We start from the raw sequence: 18,387 nt of genomic DNA on the forward strand, positions 1-18,387 counted from the left end.
TGTGGCACATGTGACAGCAGCTTTACAGTGCCATCCTATGCAGATTTATTTGGCTTGCAAGGTCTCTGGTGTGTGTGTAGGGGGTGGGGGCTGGTTCCTTGGATGAAAGAAGTTCAGGGATTACTGCTCTGGAGATTTCAGTTTAAGGATCCTTGACTTAATGGGTCCTTTGTGATGGACTTGGGCCATGGATTGGTATCCAGTGCCTCTACTTCCAGTTCCACTGGTGCATCTTGCCTTGACTGGCCCCTTCCTCAGGTCAGAATCATGCTCCAAACTGCTGCTGTGGAGGGTGGAGGTCCTGACACTAAGGCCGTAGCTAGACCTAAGGTTTATCCCAGGATCATCCCGGGTTCATCCCTGCCTGAGCGCTGGATGCCCTGTGTGGCACTTAGATGAACAGGTTTGACCCCAGGACAATCTTGGGATAAACCTTAGGTCTAGCTACAGCCTAAGTCCACCAAGATAGGAGTTTCTTGAAGCTGACCTTGTAAAGCACACCTATTAAGGGGGAAAAAGCAAAGCAAACACATCTTTAAAGTGCATTGATGGGCCTTCAAAGTGCGTCAGAAATAATAACAATTGATGGCTAAAATATAAGCATAAGTGTTTAGAAATGCTCTTTTACTAGGAATGTTCTAAGTAAATAAGATTGTAGAAAGACTAAATTAGAACTGCTGCACACAACCTCCCCTACACAGCAAGCTGCTGTTCTACCCCAGGTTCCCTCCAAAAGGTTGACATTGAGACACAGAAGCCTTTCAATTCTAATGGCACAACTGCTTTCTAAACTATCTCTCAGAACTGATTTTCATAAGTGGCAGAACATCCTAGCACTGAATACCACCTGCAAAATAAGATCTCTCAACCCAATCAATTTCTTGAGTGCCATGATATTATCCTTGCCCTCAGGGTGCACAATGTGCCCACTTTACAAAACCCTACCAATGTCTCAAGGTACGCCACCTGCGAGGATACTTAAACCCAGGGCTTTGCTAGACCTGCCGGCTTATCCCGGCAGGGAGGTGGGGCGGCAGCACGCTGACATTAGCGTGCGCCGCCGCAGCTTCCAGACGCCGGATGCGCAGGGACGTCGGATCCCTGCAGCGTCTGCCTTTTTTTTTTTTTTTTTAGTTTAAAGGGGCCGCATGCGGCCCAAAGACTGCGGACTGGTAAGTCCTTTTTTAAAAAACGGGGGGGGGGGGAGGATGGCAAGGGGGGAGGGCGGGTGAGAGAGCGCCGCGCGCCGCTGCCTGAGCAAGCAGGCAAGCGGCGCTTGCCCGGGCAATGCCGCCCCATGCCAGGCCTTGCCCGGGCAAGCACCGCTCGCCTGCTTGCTCAGGCGGCGGCGCACGGCACTCTCTCACCCGCCCTCCCCCCTTGCCATCCCCCCTTGCCATCCTTCCCCCTGCCCCTCTCTTTCCTCCCCCCCTCGGGCCGATGGGCACAGCGCTCGTATGAGCGCTATGCCAAGTCCGCAGCTTTTCGCGGCTACTCGCAAGTAAGCGAGTAGCCGCAAAAAGCCGCGGATCTTCCTAGACGTTTCGCAGCTCCGGCCTGAGGCCGGGGCTAAGAAAAAGGCGCACCATAAGCGACTTTGCTTATGGCACGTTGGAGGAGGCCTCAGTGCAGTCTGGGCCCGGATTCCCCTGTGCGTCATGTGGACGCACAGCAGGGAAACCGGGTCTCAAGGCACACTAAGGCCTCGTCTAGCAAGGCCCCCAGAGTACTTTCCTGGTTGTCGATCAGTTCCCTCATTTTTCTGTGGCTACTGGGTGCTACCAATTCTGAGGCTCATCCCCGCCCTTCGAACACATGAAAGACTTTTCACTCCAGTTTTTTTATCCACCCATCTTAATGGAAAATGGCAGTGCAGCTAAATGCCTTGAAATTGACTTCATTGCCAGCTGCATCTCACTTAATGAAATAGTATTACAGTGGCTTAGAAACTGGGACAAACCCTGCCTGTATAACTTTTTTTCCTTATCCCTACACTCCTCAAAGGCTTTGAAGGTCCTTATATGTACAGTATCACTCTAGTGCCAGTGATACTTGGATGGGTCTGTGATCTTGGCGAACACAGTGCCACAATGCCTACAGTGGCTCAATTGAAAGTGAAAGAAAGGCATCAGCTATGCTACTTTTATTGCCTAGCACATTTTTGTTGTACATAGCCTTATTGCTTTCTTAGTATACAGAAATGGGCAGAGCTACCTTGAGCTGGGCCTCTTCTACCAGATTGGCTGAGACCAAAGCCTAACCCCAATTCACCAACACTTATTTATTTTTTAAAAAACAACAACTTAGCTTTTTTCATGTATACCCTTTTCCTTGCATCTTCTCATTTTGAAGGCAAACATATTTCCTAGGTTACTCATGTGAGTCAGTGTAGGTTTTGGCTTGAAGAGCTATTTTCATATCATCTTGCAACTACATTGCATTTCTTGTACGTGCTATCCTTTTTATTGGACTAATTTTCATGTGTGCATGTAATTTATACTATTTTCCTGTATTTCATAGTTATTCCTAGTACCTACTAAAAGTGTAATTTCGAACAGTTACCCCATTCCAACAAAGTGAAACAAGCATGATGTGAGAATTTTTTTAAAGTAAACTATACCTATTAACCATTTTCATATTGCATTTCAATAAAGTTAATTATGGCCCTTTTTTCTGCATCTCAAGAAATTTTGGTTCAGTTAATCTACACCTTTTTGCAGTAGGTAATGATATCTAAAATAATTTAAGATTGTAAAAGTTAAAATGTCATTCATAAGGAAGTTTAAGCAAGTTTTGCCTTTGTAAATTACAAATATGCCTCTGTAAAAAAAAATTGTTAGAAAATGTTCTATTCTTTTCTAAGTCATGCTTTGCTATTGTGTTATAGCAATATGACTTTCTAATATTTGAAATGATTCCTGGTAATGAAATCTGTTCTTCCCAATCCAATATTTAACTTTTTTTTTAGTTTGTTTATAATTTATTTCTGTAGGAAGCAGCTAGTATATAAGGTAACAAAATTCTTAAAGCCAAGTGTTTTTTTTAAAGATAATTTAAGATGTGACATGAAAATAAATAACTACTTTGTGTAATCCTCGTTGCCCGCATGTTATTCCTATTGACGTTTGTGCTTCATTTTTATGTAGTCATTACATTTGTGGAAACGAAGCATTATTATTTGATGTGCCTTTAAAATGAAATCTTGAAACACAATTCAATCTCATTAGTCTAGTTTAGACTGAACTACTCTATCCTCCATCCCTAATAATATAAAAATTGAAAAGAAGAATATATGGAGCTGCCTTATACAATTTGTCAACTTGCATGTGTGCTCTTTCTTGTTCATATGTGCATGTACACACATGTCTCCATTTTATATATATACTTTCTCATTTATCTTGACTGAATTTCACTTTCCCATTACATCCCGAGTTTATGGAGCCTTTAATGTATGCAAGAGGGGAAACATGCCCTATTTTTGTAAATACTATAATTTTCTTTGAAAAGAAATAATTAACCCTATATGCATGTGATAATATAGTACAAAAACAAACCAGCAATTCTGCTAAGTTATATAGTGAGCTGATGCATAAAACAGTGAAAATGGATGAGAATGGGATAAAAGCTATGGAAGAAAAAAGTGATATTGCGACCAGAGAAGAAGAGAAATGCAGACGTTGTAGAAATCCTAGTTGAGGGAGAGTGCATTTGGGCTTTATTTTATTATACTTTTTGTTTAGAAAGTTTTTAGGGAAGTGACTGCAGCAGTACAAGTTGTTCTTTTCCTCTTTAGGACTTAGTAACAGATTCTTCCAGAAGGTGGCACTGGAGAATCTTTGAAGTTCTCTATAGTGACAAATTCCTGAAGGGCAGCCCTGAGAGTCACTTACACATCAAACATAAAAAATAGCCTTGTAGCACATTTAAAGTCTAACAGATTTATAGGTGCATGGGTTTTGTGGCAAGTTTATGCCCCAATAAATCTGTGTTAGTCTTTAAATGTGCCATAGTTCTTTCCTTTTTTTGTATTTGGAGTTTTGAAGAAATAATAAAGTTACATTGTACCATATTCAGGGTGCAATAAAAAATATCCTGAAGTTCTATTATTAGAATAAATCCTTTAATATGAAGTGAGAATTTAAATTCCTGCTGGTTTTAATCATGCTCTACTTTTAAACATATGAACTGCTCAAATACAACGAATCAACACTTGAAGTCCTCTTCAGACAATCTGTGTAAAGGAGGGGAGGGGAACCACTACAGCTCCCATCATCCCTGACCATTGGCCATGCTGGCTAAGGCTGATGGGAGCTGGTGTTCAAAAACCTTGGGTGGGGGGCACAATTTTCACTCCCTTGCTTTATAGCACAACAACTACAGTACATATTGCATGTTCTCCCTTTGGCATGCTGAAACCGATATCTTGTAAGCTTTAAAAAGAGAGGATGACAGGTAAGGCTACCACCACCACCGTAACTTAGATCCTTACCATTTCATTGCCTTTGCTCATCCAAGAAGTGTATATTGACAATGCTTGTATGAGTTTGATAAAGGTTACAAATGAACACTGAATAATTAGGTACTGTCAGATGGTGGCCACTGTGTGGCATAACATAGGACAGTGTTTCATCACCATACATGGCTGCTTAATCACAGGTGATAGTGGTAGTAGTGACACACCAACCTTGCCTTCCCATATCAACAACTGAATCATAGAAGTGGCAAGGTTATCTACAACTGAATCACAGAAGTGGCAAGGACCATAAAGCCATTCAGACCAGCCTTCTGCAACAATATAGGGTTATGCATCAAGCAAACTCTGTCTGTTGGACATTCCAGATCACGATGTGTCACAACTAGGAAGTAGGTCTACTCCAGAAACTTGCCTTTACAGCCTGTAGTAGCAACCAACTGATTCAAGTGAGAGATATGATATGTTAGGGTGGGAAAAGGAGAAGAGGGAGTTATTTACCAAACTTACCAAGGGCAACTTCTTCCCAAGCAAGTTCAAAGGTGGCAGCTCCCAACCAAACCTCATCTATTTAGCAACCTTATATATCTCTTCCCTGACCCTAAGCATGGCAATTGGCTACACTCTAAAAACATATCTGTAAGAATAGGATCCAGAATACAAAATTGGATGAAAGACCATTTTGCTTAGAGCAGCCTTCTCCAACCTAATGCTCTCCAGATGTTTTGGACTATAACTCCCAAAATACTCCAGCTAACCACTGGCTGTGGAAATCTGAAATGTGTAGTCCAACACATCTGGAGGGCATCAGATTGAAGAAGGCTGGCCTATAACTTCAACCCATACAATTCATGCCACTGTAGGGACATGCGGTTGGGTCAAATTACTAGCAGTTTTGTTGAGAACAATGGGCTACATAAATGAGCATCTTCCACCAGAGGTTGTTTGAACCCTTGGTTCTTCAGCTGAGGCCCTAATCCAGGTGCCCCTTCCCTCCACCATCCAAAGTTAGCAGGTGATGCCTGGAAAGGGCTTCAGATATGGAATGCTCTCAACAGAGATACTGTATATGCTTGGCACCAACTTCTACGCCTTTTTGATGCCAGGTGAAGACTTTGGGCCTGTTCAGACAACATGCTAAGCCATGGTTAGGCCGCTGACCCTTTTGCAGCAAGTGCTTAGGGAGCATGGTTATGTAGCTGCCATGGTTAGGAATGGTTCACATGACACACTAAGTCATGGTTCACATGGCATGCTAAGCCATAATATTTAGCTCAAAACGCTTAACCATCATGGTTTAGTGTGTTGTCTGAACAGGGCCTTTTTATTATTTGCCTAGACATTCCAGTATGTTTTAAAGATGGCTTTAGTTTGTTTCATAGTCTTACTGGATTTTAATCTGGTTTGCTATGGCTTCTCTAATTTTCATCTTCATGATTTTTATTGTAATTCTGTTACTCCAGACTTAGTTAGTTTCACTTAAGTCCCATTGAAATAAATGTCTAATTTGTCCCACTGATTTCAACAGGACCTAAGTCCATTTTGCAGTGAAATCCTATGCATATATACTCAGAAGTAAGCCTGTGGCAAAATATGCATTGTGACACATAAGGTTGACCAGAATTTACTGTATTTCATAGGAGTGTGACTCATTATAGTCTGAAAGTGCAAAGCAAGTAGTTCTATATGCTATGATCTAGCTTTAAGTGCACAAATGTATTCTTAAAACTGGAGGAAAGGAACTTGCTGCAAGTGGGTTGGTGAGTTCTTGGAAGTAAGAGGATGGGCCTTCACAAGGATGTTTCTGAAATTAACTAACCCTGGCTGCATTAAGGTAAGACCCTCCTGGTGAAATTCTAGCTATACTAGAGTGACCAGATACAAAAGAGGGCAGGGCTCCTGCAGCTTTAACTGGGAATTTCACCAGGTGCTGCATTCATATAAATGACACCTGCTAAAATGCCCTCACTATGCAATTGTTAAAGATACAGGAGCCCAGTCCTCTTTTCCATATGGTCACTCTACTCCTGGGATCATGGGTAAGAGCTATGACAAACTTCAGAGTTAGTGGTTTAATCAAGTAGTTCAGATCTATGTCTAAGATAAGGAACTAGAGCTGATATTGGGTAACATGTTATAAATAGTAAAAAAAAAATTACTTGTTTGAGCAGAGAACCTGGAAAACCAAGAAACCCACCTTATACGGTGAAGATGCCGCTGCAAACCATGCCTCCTGTTTAGGTAAATATGATCTTACCTGTTTAATTAAGAAGAGCCTCGTGTGGCGCAGAGCAGTAAAGCAGCAGTTTCTGCAGCTGAAACTCTCCCCATGACCTGAGTTTGATCCCAGCGGAAGCTGGTTTCAGGCAGCCGGCTCGGGTCGACTCAGCCTTCCATCCTCCCGAGGTCGTAAAATGAGTACCCACCTAGCTGGGGGAAAGGTAATAATGGCCAGGGAAGGCAACGGCAAACCACCCTGCTATAAGGCCTGCCAAGAAGACGCCAGCTTCCCGCTATAAGGCCTGCCAAGAAAACATCAGCGAAAGCTGGCGTCCCTCCAAGAGTCAGTAATGACTCAGTGCTTGCACGAGAGGTTCCTTTCCTTTCTTTTTCTGTTTAATTAAGAGGAGCTTGAATTGTGCTTTTATTAAGAATATGCTGGCCACTATGGAAAATCTTTATGTGCTGGCCATTATTATTATTATTATTATTATTATTATTATTATTATTATTATTATTATTATGCTTTTTTAGATTACAACCTTCATGTATTTACAGATGTTGCATATCACTTTCTCTCTGGGGTTAGAGACAGCAGAGCGTGGTGGCTCTGATGTCCGTGAGGTGGTGAATCTGCTCCGGGTTTCAGTCAGAACTCTAACTGAGCTATCCAAGGGCCTTAAAGCTACCCCAAAACAGATTCAGCACCTTGGACAGCTCCTTTGGTGTTCTGATTGGTTTTGACTGAAACCCAGATTCACCGCCCCACTGACTTCAGAGCCACCAGCCTCCACTGATTAGAGAACCTCCATGCCCATCAAATCCTGACAACAGGAGAGTAAAACAAAACAAAAACCCCATCTTCTCACTCAGTCACCAGAATGTACTGAAGATTAATGTCTAGGCTTTCTTTGTGTTGGTTGAGCAATTATGTTTTGGAAAGTGATGTTAAAAATAAACAAAGAATGAGCCTTGGTTAATAGTTAACTAAAGTGAATTTAATAGTGAAAGGCGCCACATCGGCAGGCATCAATATTAGTTTAGTGGGTGGCCCTGTATTTATCGTACTGTGAGCTGATCAACCTTGGCCTGGGGTTAACACTACAAAACTCGAGCATCCTTTTGCAATGTTGCCTTTTGACCATTAGATGGCAATTTGTTTCTATCACCGCATGTGGCTTGTCTGTTACTCGTTCGTCCCTTTTATCCCTTGCCATTCTTTACATATTTCCAATACACATGTACACATGCTTCCCCTAGAATATAATGAAGGGGCAAGAGACTTGGGGTGGGCTGGTGGGGGGGGGTTGTGAACAAAAGCAGCAGTCTTGAGTACTTTATCATGAGTAGATCTACCCACAGATGTATGCATATGCGTCTACCTGCAGAAATCACCATGCAGAAACTTGTCTGTACATTAAAAAAAAAGCAAGCGAAGTAGCTGTGTTGAAGTGTGTGTGTGTGTGTGTGTGTGTGTGTGTGAGAGAGAGAGAGAGAGAGAGAGAGAGAGAGAGAGAGAGACTTGGAGAATACCAAATTTTAGCCATTCTGCAGCAGGACCCTACACTGGATGAAGAGGATTTTATTCCCTGAGGGTTCATCCCCTCCAACTACTTGGTAAAGCTGCCCAATTTGGCTTCAAGTTACTTTTTTTTTAACCTATTACAGCTTATAAAATTATTTCCAGTTTGGATAATATAAAGACTGCCTAGTTTCTCTCTAGGGTCCACTGGTAAGGGGCTTGTTGTCTTTTGTCCAGCATGGAAACTCATCTGATTTGTGACCTGTAACGATCACATGATCTGCAGAGTTTAATTTAAATGTCTGCAGACTCTTCCTTCTGCACATCATCTTGGGATTCTGAACATGCGGAAAGTATGATTTCACCATCAAGACAGGGTCCCCTCCCCCTCCCCCTCCAAAAAACAACCCTGGGTTTTGTAACAACTTGCCAGTTGAAGAGATTTAGAGATCTCCAAAGCTGTCCATTTTTTGTGATCTTTCCATTGGCCTAATAAACGTATTCCACTAATATGGGTTTTGTCTCTACATTCTATTGCTCCAAACAGCTCAAATGAGTTATGCTATGTTGGGATGGGAGTTGAACAGGAGAGGCCAAAAAAGAAAGGTTATCAGTCAATCTTGCCTGGGGAGGAAACACCTTCTAAACTCAAAGATAATAGCTCCAAACCTAAGCTAAACTGGTCTGTCCTGAGCAAACCCTAAGCAAAAATCATCACTTTAGCATTGACCTGAGGGGAAATTCCTTTGCAACCAGATGTATGCAAGCAGGTAATTCTGACAATACTCTCATCTTTCTTTATTGCTCTGGAGAGCAGATGTATTAGGCCTGGATTGACAATACAAGTATATATCTGGGCAAAGCACCCATTTGTCTGGAGATAAATGGAGTCATTAAAGCCTTGTTAGGAATATTGGCTGGGTCTGATTTTATTACTGCCAGGCTTGTTAAGACCAAGAGGATGAACATCCTAATGGGGCTGATACATCCAGCTGTAGCAGCATCTCTTCACAGATGCTCTGGTTGGTGGTGGCTTATGCATCATCGGAAGGATTATTACATTTATATCCTGCATTTTTCCATCTTGCAAAGAGCCCAGGCAGCTTACATAATCCTTCACCACTCCTTTTTATCTTCACACCAATCCTGTGAGGTAGGTTAGGCTGAGAGTCAATGACTAGCCCAAAGTCACCCAGTGAGCTTCATGGCTGTGTGAGGACTTGAACGTGGATCTCCCAAGTTCCAGTCCAGCATTCTAGCCGCTATACCACACTGGATCCTACCTTCACCATAGAGAGAACTAGATGTCTATCTGGCAATCTTTGCAAGTCAGGATAATACAGTGATACTGCAACAGACCTTGCACACAATCAGTTTATAGTACAGGAAGTGGCCTTATATCAGGTCAGACTATTTGTCTATCTAGCCCTAAGGTAGAGGATGTGTGGCCCTCCAGATATTGGTGGACTGCAACTGCAATCAGCCTTTGCCAGTGTAGCCAACGGTGGTAGAGGATGGGAGTTGCAGGCCACCAATACCTGGAGGACCAGATGTTCTCCACCTCTGATTGAGCCCAATATTGTCTTCTCTGGCTGCCATCAACAGAGGTCTTCCTTACTGCCAGCAATCTGATACTTAACTGGAGAGAGATGCTAAGGATTGAGCCTAGGACCTTCACTGGCAGTGTCCTCTCACACTGAGCTGTGGTCCCAAAGGAACATTAACTTTGTAGTGAGAATAGCTTTGCTATAGAGATACAGATGCTTCATGGGAAGAATATTTGAAAAGAAAGGAAGGCCTATGATTGCTACAGCACTTCCTGCAGTTCAAATGCAAAAACAATTTAATTCCATTTTTTTGGGGGGGGGGACCAAATTACTCACATTTTACTTTTGTTGCAGCAATAAGTTTAGTTGCCAGATGCAAAGCAGGATATGGCACTTAAAATGTAATTGTTGAGCAGATAGAGTTTCCCCCATCCACCTCTTCAAGGAAGTAGCAGGAAAGATTTCACCTGCCAATAAATAAATAAATCTCCCTCCTACTAAAATCATTAAAGGTACTTTTTCTGCAATGGAAACTGTAGGGCACAGACTTTATTTTCATGTAGCTGGATGATGTTTTAAAACAGTTACATGTTCAAAGTAAACATCTTCCAGCCTACAGGATTCAAGAGCAATATTCCTTGATTATCTGTCCCTGCATAGTAGGTGGTCAGTAACTTGCAGCCTTCCTGGTATTTTGACCTACATCCCCAGTGATCCCTCACCACTGGTTAAGGTAACTAGGGCTGATGGGAGTTGTAGTCCAAAACATCTGGAGAACTACAAGTTACCCATCTACAGAGATGCTGACTCCAAGGGACATCCAGAAATGGCGCTCTAATGAGAGACTCCATTGGACTTCTGATATAGTTCCTGATACGGTGTACTGTAGTGGTTGATGTAGGATAATATAGAAGCTTAAAATGTGAGTGTGGAAGTCTCTGGTTCAATTCTCAGCTCAGCCACAAACTCAATTGCGCACACACCCTTCATCTAGAGCATGACTGCTCTAACACCCTTCCTGACTGTTAGAGCAGTACGACAATGGAATCAGTTACCTAGGGAGGTTGTGGGCTCTCCCACACTAGAGGCATTCAAGAGGCAGCTGGACAAGCATCTGTCAGGGATGCTTTAGGGTGGATTCCTGCATTGAGCAGGGGGTTGGACTCGATGGCCTTGTAGGCCCCTTCCAACTCTGCTATTCTATGATTCTATGATTCTACTGCTTTAAAATGGTTTATAACAGTAGTGACAACTGTTGGGGCCCAGGACACACTCCGTATACAGTTTTCAAAACGTTTTCAAAGTGTCATTTCCTGCTTGGTGTAGATCTGGCCCATGTTTTACTAATGAATCACTGGCCAATTTCTGGAGTGCTACCTAGTGCCTGCTAGTTGTTGGGAATCTTGCAAACAATGCTAAACAGGGTGGACCTTGATTAGATCCAACAAGACGCTTCCTATACTGTTCAGCACAGATTGGTTACGGCTGAACATTTTAAGCAGACTCTAGGCAGGGAAACAGTTGTAACAAGGGACTCACATGCTCCCTGTAAACTGGCCTCAGTTAACAGTCTGGCAGCAGTGTTCTGAATCAGCTGAAACAACTGAACAGTTTTCAGAGGCAACCCCAGAAACAGTGTGCTACAGAGGTCCCAAGGCGATGTAACTAAGGCATGCATGACCATGGCCAGATTAGACAACTAGGAATGGGGACAGTTGGTGCACTAGCCTCAACTGCGCAAATGCACTCCTGGCCTTTGCCAAAATCTAGGCATTCAGGTTCAGAGCCAAGTCCAGAAGTACACCCAAATTGTGGGTCCAGGGGGAATGTAACCCCATCCAACACAGGCTGAATCCTTATTCCCCAATCTGCCTTTCAACTATGCAGGAGGACCTCTGTTTTATCTGGATGAAGCTACAGCTTGTTTGCTGTCACCCAGTCCATTACCAACATCAGGCATCGATTTCAAACCAGAACAGCTTCCTTGGATTTGGATGGAAAGGAAGGTTAGAGTTGGATTTCATCAGCATACTGGTGGCACCGAACCCCCAAACTCCAGACAATCTCTTCTAGCACTTTCATGTATGTGTTAAATAGCATGGGGGATAAGCTGGCCCAAGGCAACCTCAAAATGAGAAAACTCAGAGTAGTTTACTAACCTGTATAAACCCAGACAACAACCAACTGAAATCAAGTGATAGCATGTAAATCATAATAAGTAACCACTTGGCAAATGAACTGATAGGGAGGTAAATGGTGAACTGCCCAGAGAGCTTCTGCTATTAGTGATTTAGAAATGTAATAAATAAATTTAATAAATGAGCTGTGTTCAACAAAAATTGGAGAAACCGAAATATGTTTTTCAGTCCCTTCCTTGAAACTCCAGTTGTGGTAGAGAGTTGAACTAAATGCCCATTTAAGGATCTTCCAGCTATACAATTATGTAGCTTATAGTATGGGTAACAGCTCAGAAAAAAATGGAAAGTGTGGTGTAGTGGTTAGAGTGTTGGACTAGGGCTGGGAAGTCCCAGGTTCTAGTCCCCTCTCAGCCATGAAGCTCACCGGGTGACTTTGGAACACTTATTGACTCTCAGCCTAACCTACCTCACAGGGTTGTTGTGATAAAATGGAGAGGAGGGGGATTATATATGCTGCATTGGGTTCCTTGAAGGAAAGGTGAAAAAGTAAAAGCAATGATAAATAATGATTAATAACAACAATGCAACAATTATCACAAGTTGGGAAATGGTTTGGCTAGTGAAGGGGGAGATTAGGTACTTCTTCTCTGACACTAACACAGCTCTGTATATCTCCAAATGGGTGTTAAATGTGCTTCCTTTTCCCTTACTAGGGGTAGGTGCCTCGGTGTCATTGGTGTGGATTAGCAAAGCCTGAGAGGTTCTTCCCCGCCCAAGATCATTACTGTCCTGCAAACCATTTTTCCACCTTGGTAGCTCTTTAAGGAAATATACCCAATGGGATGGGGACAATATCATTGCATTGTCTGTCAAAGCAAAGGAATGACTAGAATTCAGCCAGCCCCCCAGGCACGAAGTGTATATTTGAGCAAGATGGCCATTGCCCAGCCCGCAGTGATTGCTTCTGCAAGCCCCGATGGCCTCTTTTGAAGCCCCCCCCCCTCCTCCTCCTCCTCCTTCAATGAAAGCCGGGCAGTCAGCGCCATTTGCCTAGCAGGGCAAAGGATGTGTCAGGTACTGTAAATCGCTTACCACAGAGTGACCTGATCTATTGGCAGACACCGCGGAGCCAGCCCGAGCGGCCCTTTGGAAAATGTGCGAAGAGCCGCTGGGCTCGGGGAGGCCCGATGGTAATTAGACGGCACTTATCTGCCCTTTGATGTCTGCGGACACCCGCGGCCTTGCCTGGGGGCTGGCCCGGCCCTATAAGAGCCCTTGCGCGGGCCTGCGCGCCCACTCGCCCGGGCGCTGCCGCCACGACGAGACCCGCAGGAGGGCAAGCGCACCATGACCAAGGCCCCGTTCTCGGTCGAATGGCTTTCCCAGAGCAGCCAGGCGACCCCGCAAGGCCGGAGCAGCAGGGCGGAAGGCCTAGAGGGCGCCTCCTCCTCCTCCTCTTCCGACGGCAGCCAGGCCCAGCTGGCGGCGCCTCCTGGCTCACGCAGCGGCCAGCCTGCGGGCAGAGAAAGAAGGCCGAGCGGGGCGCAGGACACCCGCAGAGTCCCAGAGCCGCCCTCCCCGCAGGAGCACGGGGTGGGGTCCTGTCCCGCAGGTTCGGATCCGCTTGTCTCCTTTCAGTCGTTCTCTCCACATCCTCGGCGTCGGTGGGTGGATGGGTGGGGCAGTTCATCTGGTTTGCAAGCCTTTTAAAGTCAAAATGGTAAACTGTTTTTTAGTTATTGGTTTGTAAAGAAATTGGGGGGGGGGCACGGAAACTTTAGGGATGCAGCCCACCCCCGCCTGCTACAGGCCTGCGCCTTAGAATCAGTTGGATTTTCCACCTGGACGATCGCGGGGAAAAGAGCAGCAGGACCAGGATCTTTTCCAGCGTGGCTGTCTGGACCTTCGGTGGTACTTGAAGACCAGGGGGAGGCAATCCTGTGCCGTCCAGACCTTTTTGACTACTGCTGCCGTCAGTCCCAGCTAGTAGGACCAAGGGTCGGGGATCATGCGAGTTGTAGTCCAAAACATCTGGAGGGCACCATGTTGCCTACCCTTGCTGTACAGGGGAGAGAGGCTGGGAGAGGGTCTTTGGTATAGGCAGGTTGGGTTGAAAATCTAGGAAGTGGAAAGGTGGTGTGGAAATTAATGATGCGGGGGTGGGAGGGAAGGGAACTGTTCTGTTTTCCAAGATGCCTCCCCCCAACCTTGTTGGGACTGATGGGAGTTGAACTTCTGGAGGGCACCAAGTTGGGGAGGATGCTCCATGCCACTGCTTTACTTTGCGTTTTCCAATATTCTAGCCTCCGATCAGGATCCCTTGCCCTCCCCAGCTTTATTTTTGACAAGGGAAGCTGGGAAAACCAATTCTTGTGTGTGTATGTGTGGGGTCCCTAACACATCTCAGTGCTCAATTTCGAAGTTAAATTTTGGGCTGGACTTTGACTCCAATGGTAACCTTGATGCTCCTTGCCTTCCTTTGGGGGGGGGGGGGCTGAATGAAATTCACAGCCCAAGACCCATGTTTGCTTGAATGAAAAAGAAGTCCCACTGCATTCAGTGGCACTTGCTCCCATGTAAGTATTCCGTAGGAGTGCAGCCTAAATGTGAATCTGACTAAGAAGATGCTCGAGAATCCATCTGAACAAGGCTAAGACTGCAAAACTTATGCACGCTTACTCCCAGGTAGTTCCATTGAAAGCAGTGCAGCTTACTTATGAATGAATGTGAAGGGGATCTGGCTGAATGGCCATACCCCACCCCTTACCCCCATCTGCATCTGCATCTCTTACCATCTTGCCTGATACAGAGATCTTGAAAGCATGCCCATTTTGGGTGATCTTTCAGGTGGCATAATAAAGGTATTACCACTATATGTATTTCGGACTTTTTTCTTATAGCATGGCTTCCTTTGTTATTTTGTATGCCTGGGCATGCTTGGTGTTCTGGAACCTTGGGAACAATCTTGATCTTGAATGGGAAACTATGGAGGACGTGCAACTTTTTCATCCGGCGTCTCTCTTTCTCTGCCCGCAGGATTAGCTGCTCCCAAACGGGCGTGGAGCACTACAGAGGGTGGCTCAGATGGCGAGGGAAGCCTCTCAGAGGGCCAGACCCCAGAGGACAGCAGCAGCGGAGGCGGCAGGAGCACGAACAGCCGCCGCTTGCGCACTGCGTTCAGCCTGGAGCAGATCAGCACCCTGGAGAGCTCCTTCAAGCGGCACAAGTACTTGGGAGCTGCAGAGAGGCGCAAACTGGCCAGTAAGATGCAGCTCTCCGAAGTGCAGGTAAGGCATCAGGCAACTCTGCTCCTGGGCCAGAAAGGTTGGGGATTGGGGTGGGGGGGGTGGGGGGAAGGCACTGGTTGCCAAAGTCCTCAAATGGCCAAAATACTAAGCCAAAGACAAGAAAGGCATCTAGCTACTCCTGGGCTGAAGAATTTTCAACTGACTTCTAGTTACCTTTTGAATGTAAACGTAATGTGAGTACCGTGTTGATATTATTGCCCCTGGATATAGTTAAATGACCTATTGGTATTTGTGCTTATTTAAATTGGATATGTTTTAAACAAACTGTAATGGAGTTAATTTCAAGGCAGGGGGAAGAGATTTGAGAAAGCAAGATTTTCAACCAGGTTTAAAGGCAGATTTTTTAAATTGACTGTACAAACTTTGTACATGTCTACTCAGCCCCATTGAATCCAAAGGGACTTACTCCCAAATAAGTGTATATAGGATTGCAGCCTACCAAAAATAGAGAGCATTTGTTGTGATTACTCTTTAACACCTATTCAATTGCTTATAATGCTAAGGTTAAACCCCATGTTACTTTAATGACCTAGAGAGCAGCTATGTCTTTTCACCCTTCTATACTTAATAGTAAGCACAGAGAAGCCAATCTGAATTGGGGATGGTAGGGAGCTTTAACTCCTTCCTCCCCTCCAGATCAGGGTCCCCCATGCCTGCAGTTTACATTCCCAAATAGTGAGCCATTGAAACACAATCATTGATTTTATATGGAAGAATAATCACTTAATCTTCTTATTATAGATAAGAAGATTATAGATAATTATTATAGATAAGTGGTCTTATTATAGAGGGGAAGGAAAGCCTTTTCCCTTGCCTCTACCCCATACTGTCCTTCTCTTACAATACAGGCAGTATTCCTTCCAATTCTTGGTTGGGTAAGACTATATGCCTACAGTTGGGACCAGGGTGGCCCAGCCTTCCCCGACCTGGTGCCCAACTCTCATCACCCCCAGCTAGCATGGCCACAAAGGTGGGCATCTAACACTTCTCTGGTGGGCACCAAGTTGGTGTGGCCACTGAATGTCTCTTGTGAGGAGGTAGAAATCCTTCTATTGATCATGGGGAAACATTTAAAGGTGCAGGATGAAATTCTTAAACACTTTCACCCCCCCACCCCTGCTTGGTTGAGTGAGGAAGGGGCACTTCATCTACTATTGAAGGACATTGGTCCATCCACATCTGGTTCTTTCCTTTCCACAGATCAAGACATGGTTTCAGAACCGGCGGATGAAGCTGAAACGCCAGCTACAGGAGATGAGACCAGACCCCTTCCATGCTGTTCCGTTTTACAGCCCCCTCCCTTTCGGACCTCAAAGTGGGCCCCTCTCCTATGTTTACTCCGCCCCCCAGCAGACTTTCAGCCGGAGGGAAGCTGGTATTCCTTCTGGCATCACCTTCCCTCCAATGCCAGCTCCTACCCTGGATCCTAGAAATACTTCCGGAGGGCAGCCAGGTGCTCTCTGGCCAATGCCCATGCCTTATTTTATGGGATACCAAGACCCTAGAACTGTCTTCATGAGCGTCTGAGTGGGGCTGCTGATGACCATAGAAGGATTTGCACTAAAGTTTTGCTCTTCCATTGAGGATCTAGAACTATAGAGATCCTTGGTTCTGGAAATATATGCTGTGAAGATATTTTGCACAGAGACACTGTCATGAGTGGGGAAATGATATTAATATAAATACAACGAATTTCAATAAAACACATTCATTTGGCAAGACCTTATTGGGTCTTCAATTATCATATAAATGAGGGTTTGACTTGGAAGAACACAGCTCAGTTCCTATCCTTGAATTTAGGACATGGCATTCTGCAAACGAATGGGCTATAGTACATGTGGACTAGAGTGGGCTATAATCCACAAAAGTTTATGCCCGAATAAATGTGTTAGTCTTTAAGGTGCCACAAGATTTTTCCTTGTTTTTGCAAAACAACAGCATCTGGAGGGACCTGACCTAAAACTGGGTTGGACAAGGTATCTTACACTTTAGAGTTCAAGAGACTTTTGTTCTGAGAGTTGTGCAATAATCACACCATAAAGAAGTTAAAAACACTAGGATTAACTTCTGTCATTGCAAAATCAATCCAGAAACCAGTGATATGCAGGAAAATTCTGCTGCTTATTCATAATTCATTAATAATTTGTCCTCTGTGTTTGCAGTGCAATATATTATAGAATAGTAGAACTGGAAGGGGGGGCTATAAGGCCATCAAGTACAGCTCCTTGCTTAATGCTGGAATCCACCTTAAATCATACCTGACAGATGGCTGTCCAGCTGCATCTTGAATGCCTCTAGTGTGGGAGAACCCACCACCTCCCTAGGTAATTGGTTCCATTGTCATACTGCTCTAACAGAAAGATTTTATGGGAGGTTGGTTGGTCATTATGTCGGGTGCAAAACCTCCAGTCCACGAACCAAATCCAGCCTTCCGGGGTGGGTGGGGGTGGGATACAAACCTTCCCACAGCTTTTGTGATTTTTGAAAAGCTTGGAATTGCTTCCTCTAAGAATGTGTTTTATTAATAAGTGTTTAATTTGAAAATGGAAGGTTTTGTTACATTGAATCCAGGTAACAACTAACCACATATGTTGGTAAACATGCATACAAACATAGAATTCATCAGGCAGAATGAAAAAGTGACTCTATAATTATTAGAACACTTGTATAGTGCTTTCAAGTGTTCAAAGTACTTTGCTTCATACTGTTCTCTAGCTCTAATCCTTAAAACAACCCTATAAGGTAAGTCAGTATCATTATCCCTCATATTACAGATGGGGGGCAGGCAGGTAACAGTGCTAGAGAAAGTGGCTTGCACAGACTCATCTAGTGCGTTTGTCAGGCACAAGATTTGAACTCGCATTGTAACTCAGTCTCGGAGTAAAAGTACCATTGAACTCAGTGGGATTTACCTAGGAATAGAAGTGCAAAAAATTGTGCTGTTAGCCTTCACCTCTATTCAACTATATGTGATGCAATTTCTTTGTTAATAATCTTCCTACTAGCATATATATATATATATATTGTGCTAAGGGGCTTACAACAACTGGGCAAAGTAAATCACTATTATCCCTATGTTGCCGATAAGGAATCCTTATGAACTTTTTTGTTTGAAAGTCATTGCACTACACTACACTACGCTAGACTGCACCAGCTTCTAACTTTACTCACATTAGTGGCC

The 18,387-nt window shown here is 44.2% G+C and overlaps 1 protein-coding gene across 1 annotated transcript; it reads left to right on the plus strand.

Annotated features, from left to right (window-relative positions):
• The first annotated feature begins 13,245 nt into the window (after positions 1-13,245).
• On the plus strand, positions 13,246-16,733 carry VENTX (VENT homeobox). Its single transcript, XM_063133276.1, has 3 exons — positions 13,246-13,510; positions 14,935-15,185; positions 16,407-16,733. Exons 1-3 carry the CDS (start codon positions 13,246-13,248, stop codon positions 16,731-16,733), a joined length of 843 nt encoding a protein of 280 aa, XP_062989346.1.
• The last annotated feature ends 1,654 nt before the right edge of the window (positions 16,734-18,387 follow it).

The sequence above is a fragment of the Elgaria multicarinata genome, chromosome 8, assembly GCF_023053635.1.
Source record: "Elgaria multicarinata webbii isolate HBS135686 ecotype San Diego chromosome 8, rElgMul1.1.pri, whole genome shotgun sequence".
NCBI classification, from domain to species: Eukaryota; Metazoa; Chordata; class Lepidosauria; order Squamata; family Anguidae; genus Elgaria; species Elgaria multicarinata.

What these genes read in the sequence shown, in the direction of transcription:
- VENTX (XM_063133276.1), top strand. Translation starts at nt 13,246, where the DNA reads ATGACCAAGGCCCCGTTCTCGGTCGAATGGCTTTCCCAGAGCAGCCAG. An exon ending in GGTGGGGTCCTGTCCCGCAG is followed by an intron (nt 13,511 to 14,934) that starts GTTCGGATCCGC and finishes CTCTGCCCGCAG; the next exon opens with GATTAGCTGCTCCCAAACGG. An exon ending in TGCAGCTCTCCGAAGTGCAG is followed by an intron (nt 15,186 to 16,406) that starts GTAAGGCATCAG and finishes TCCTTTCCACAG; the next exon opens with ATCAAGACATGGTTTCAGAA.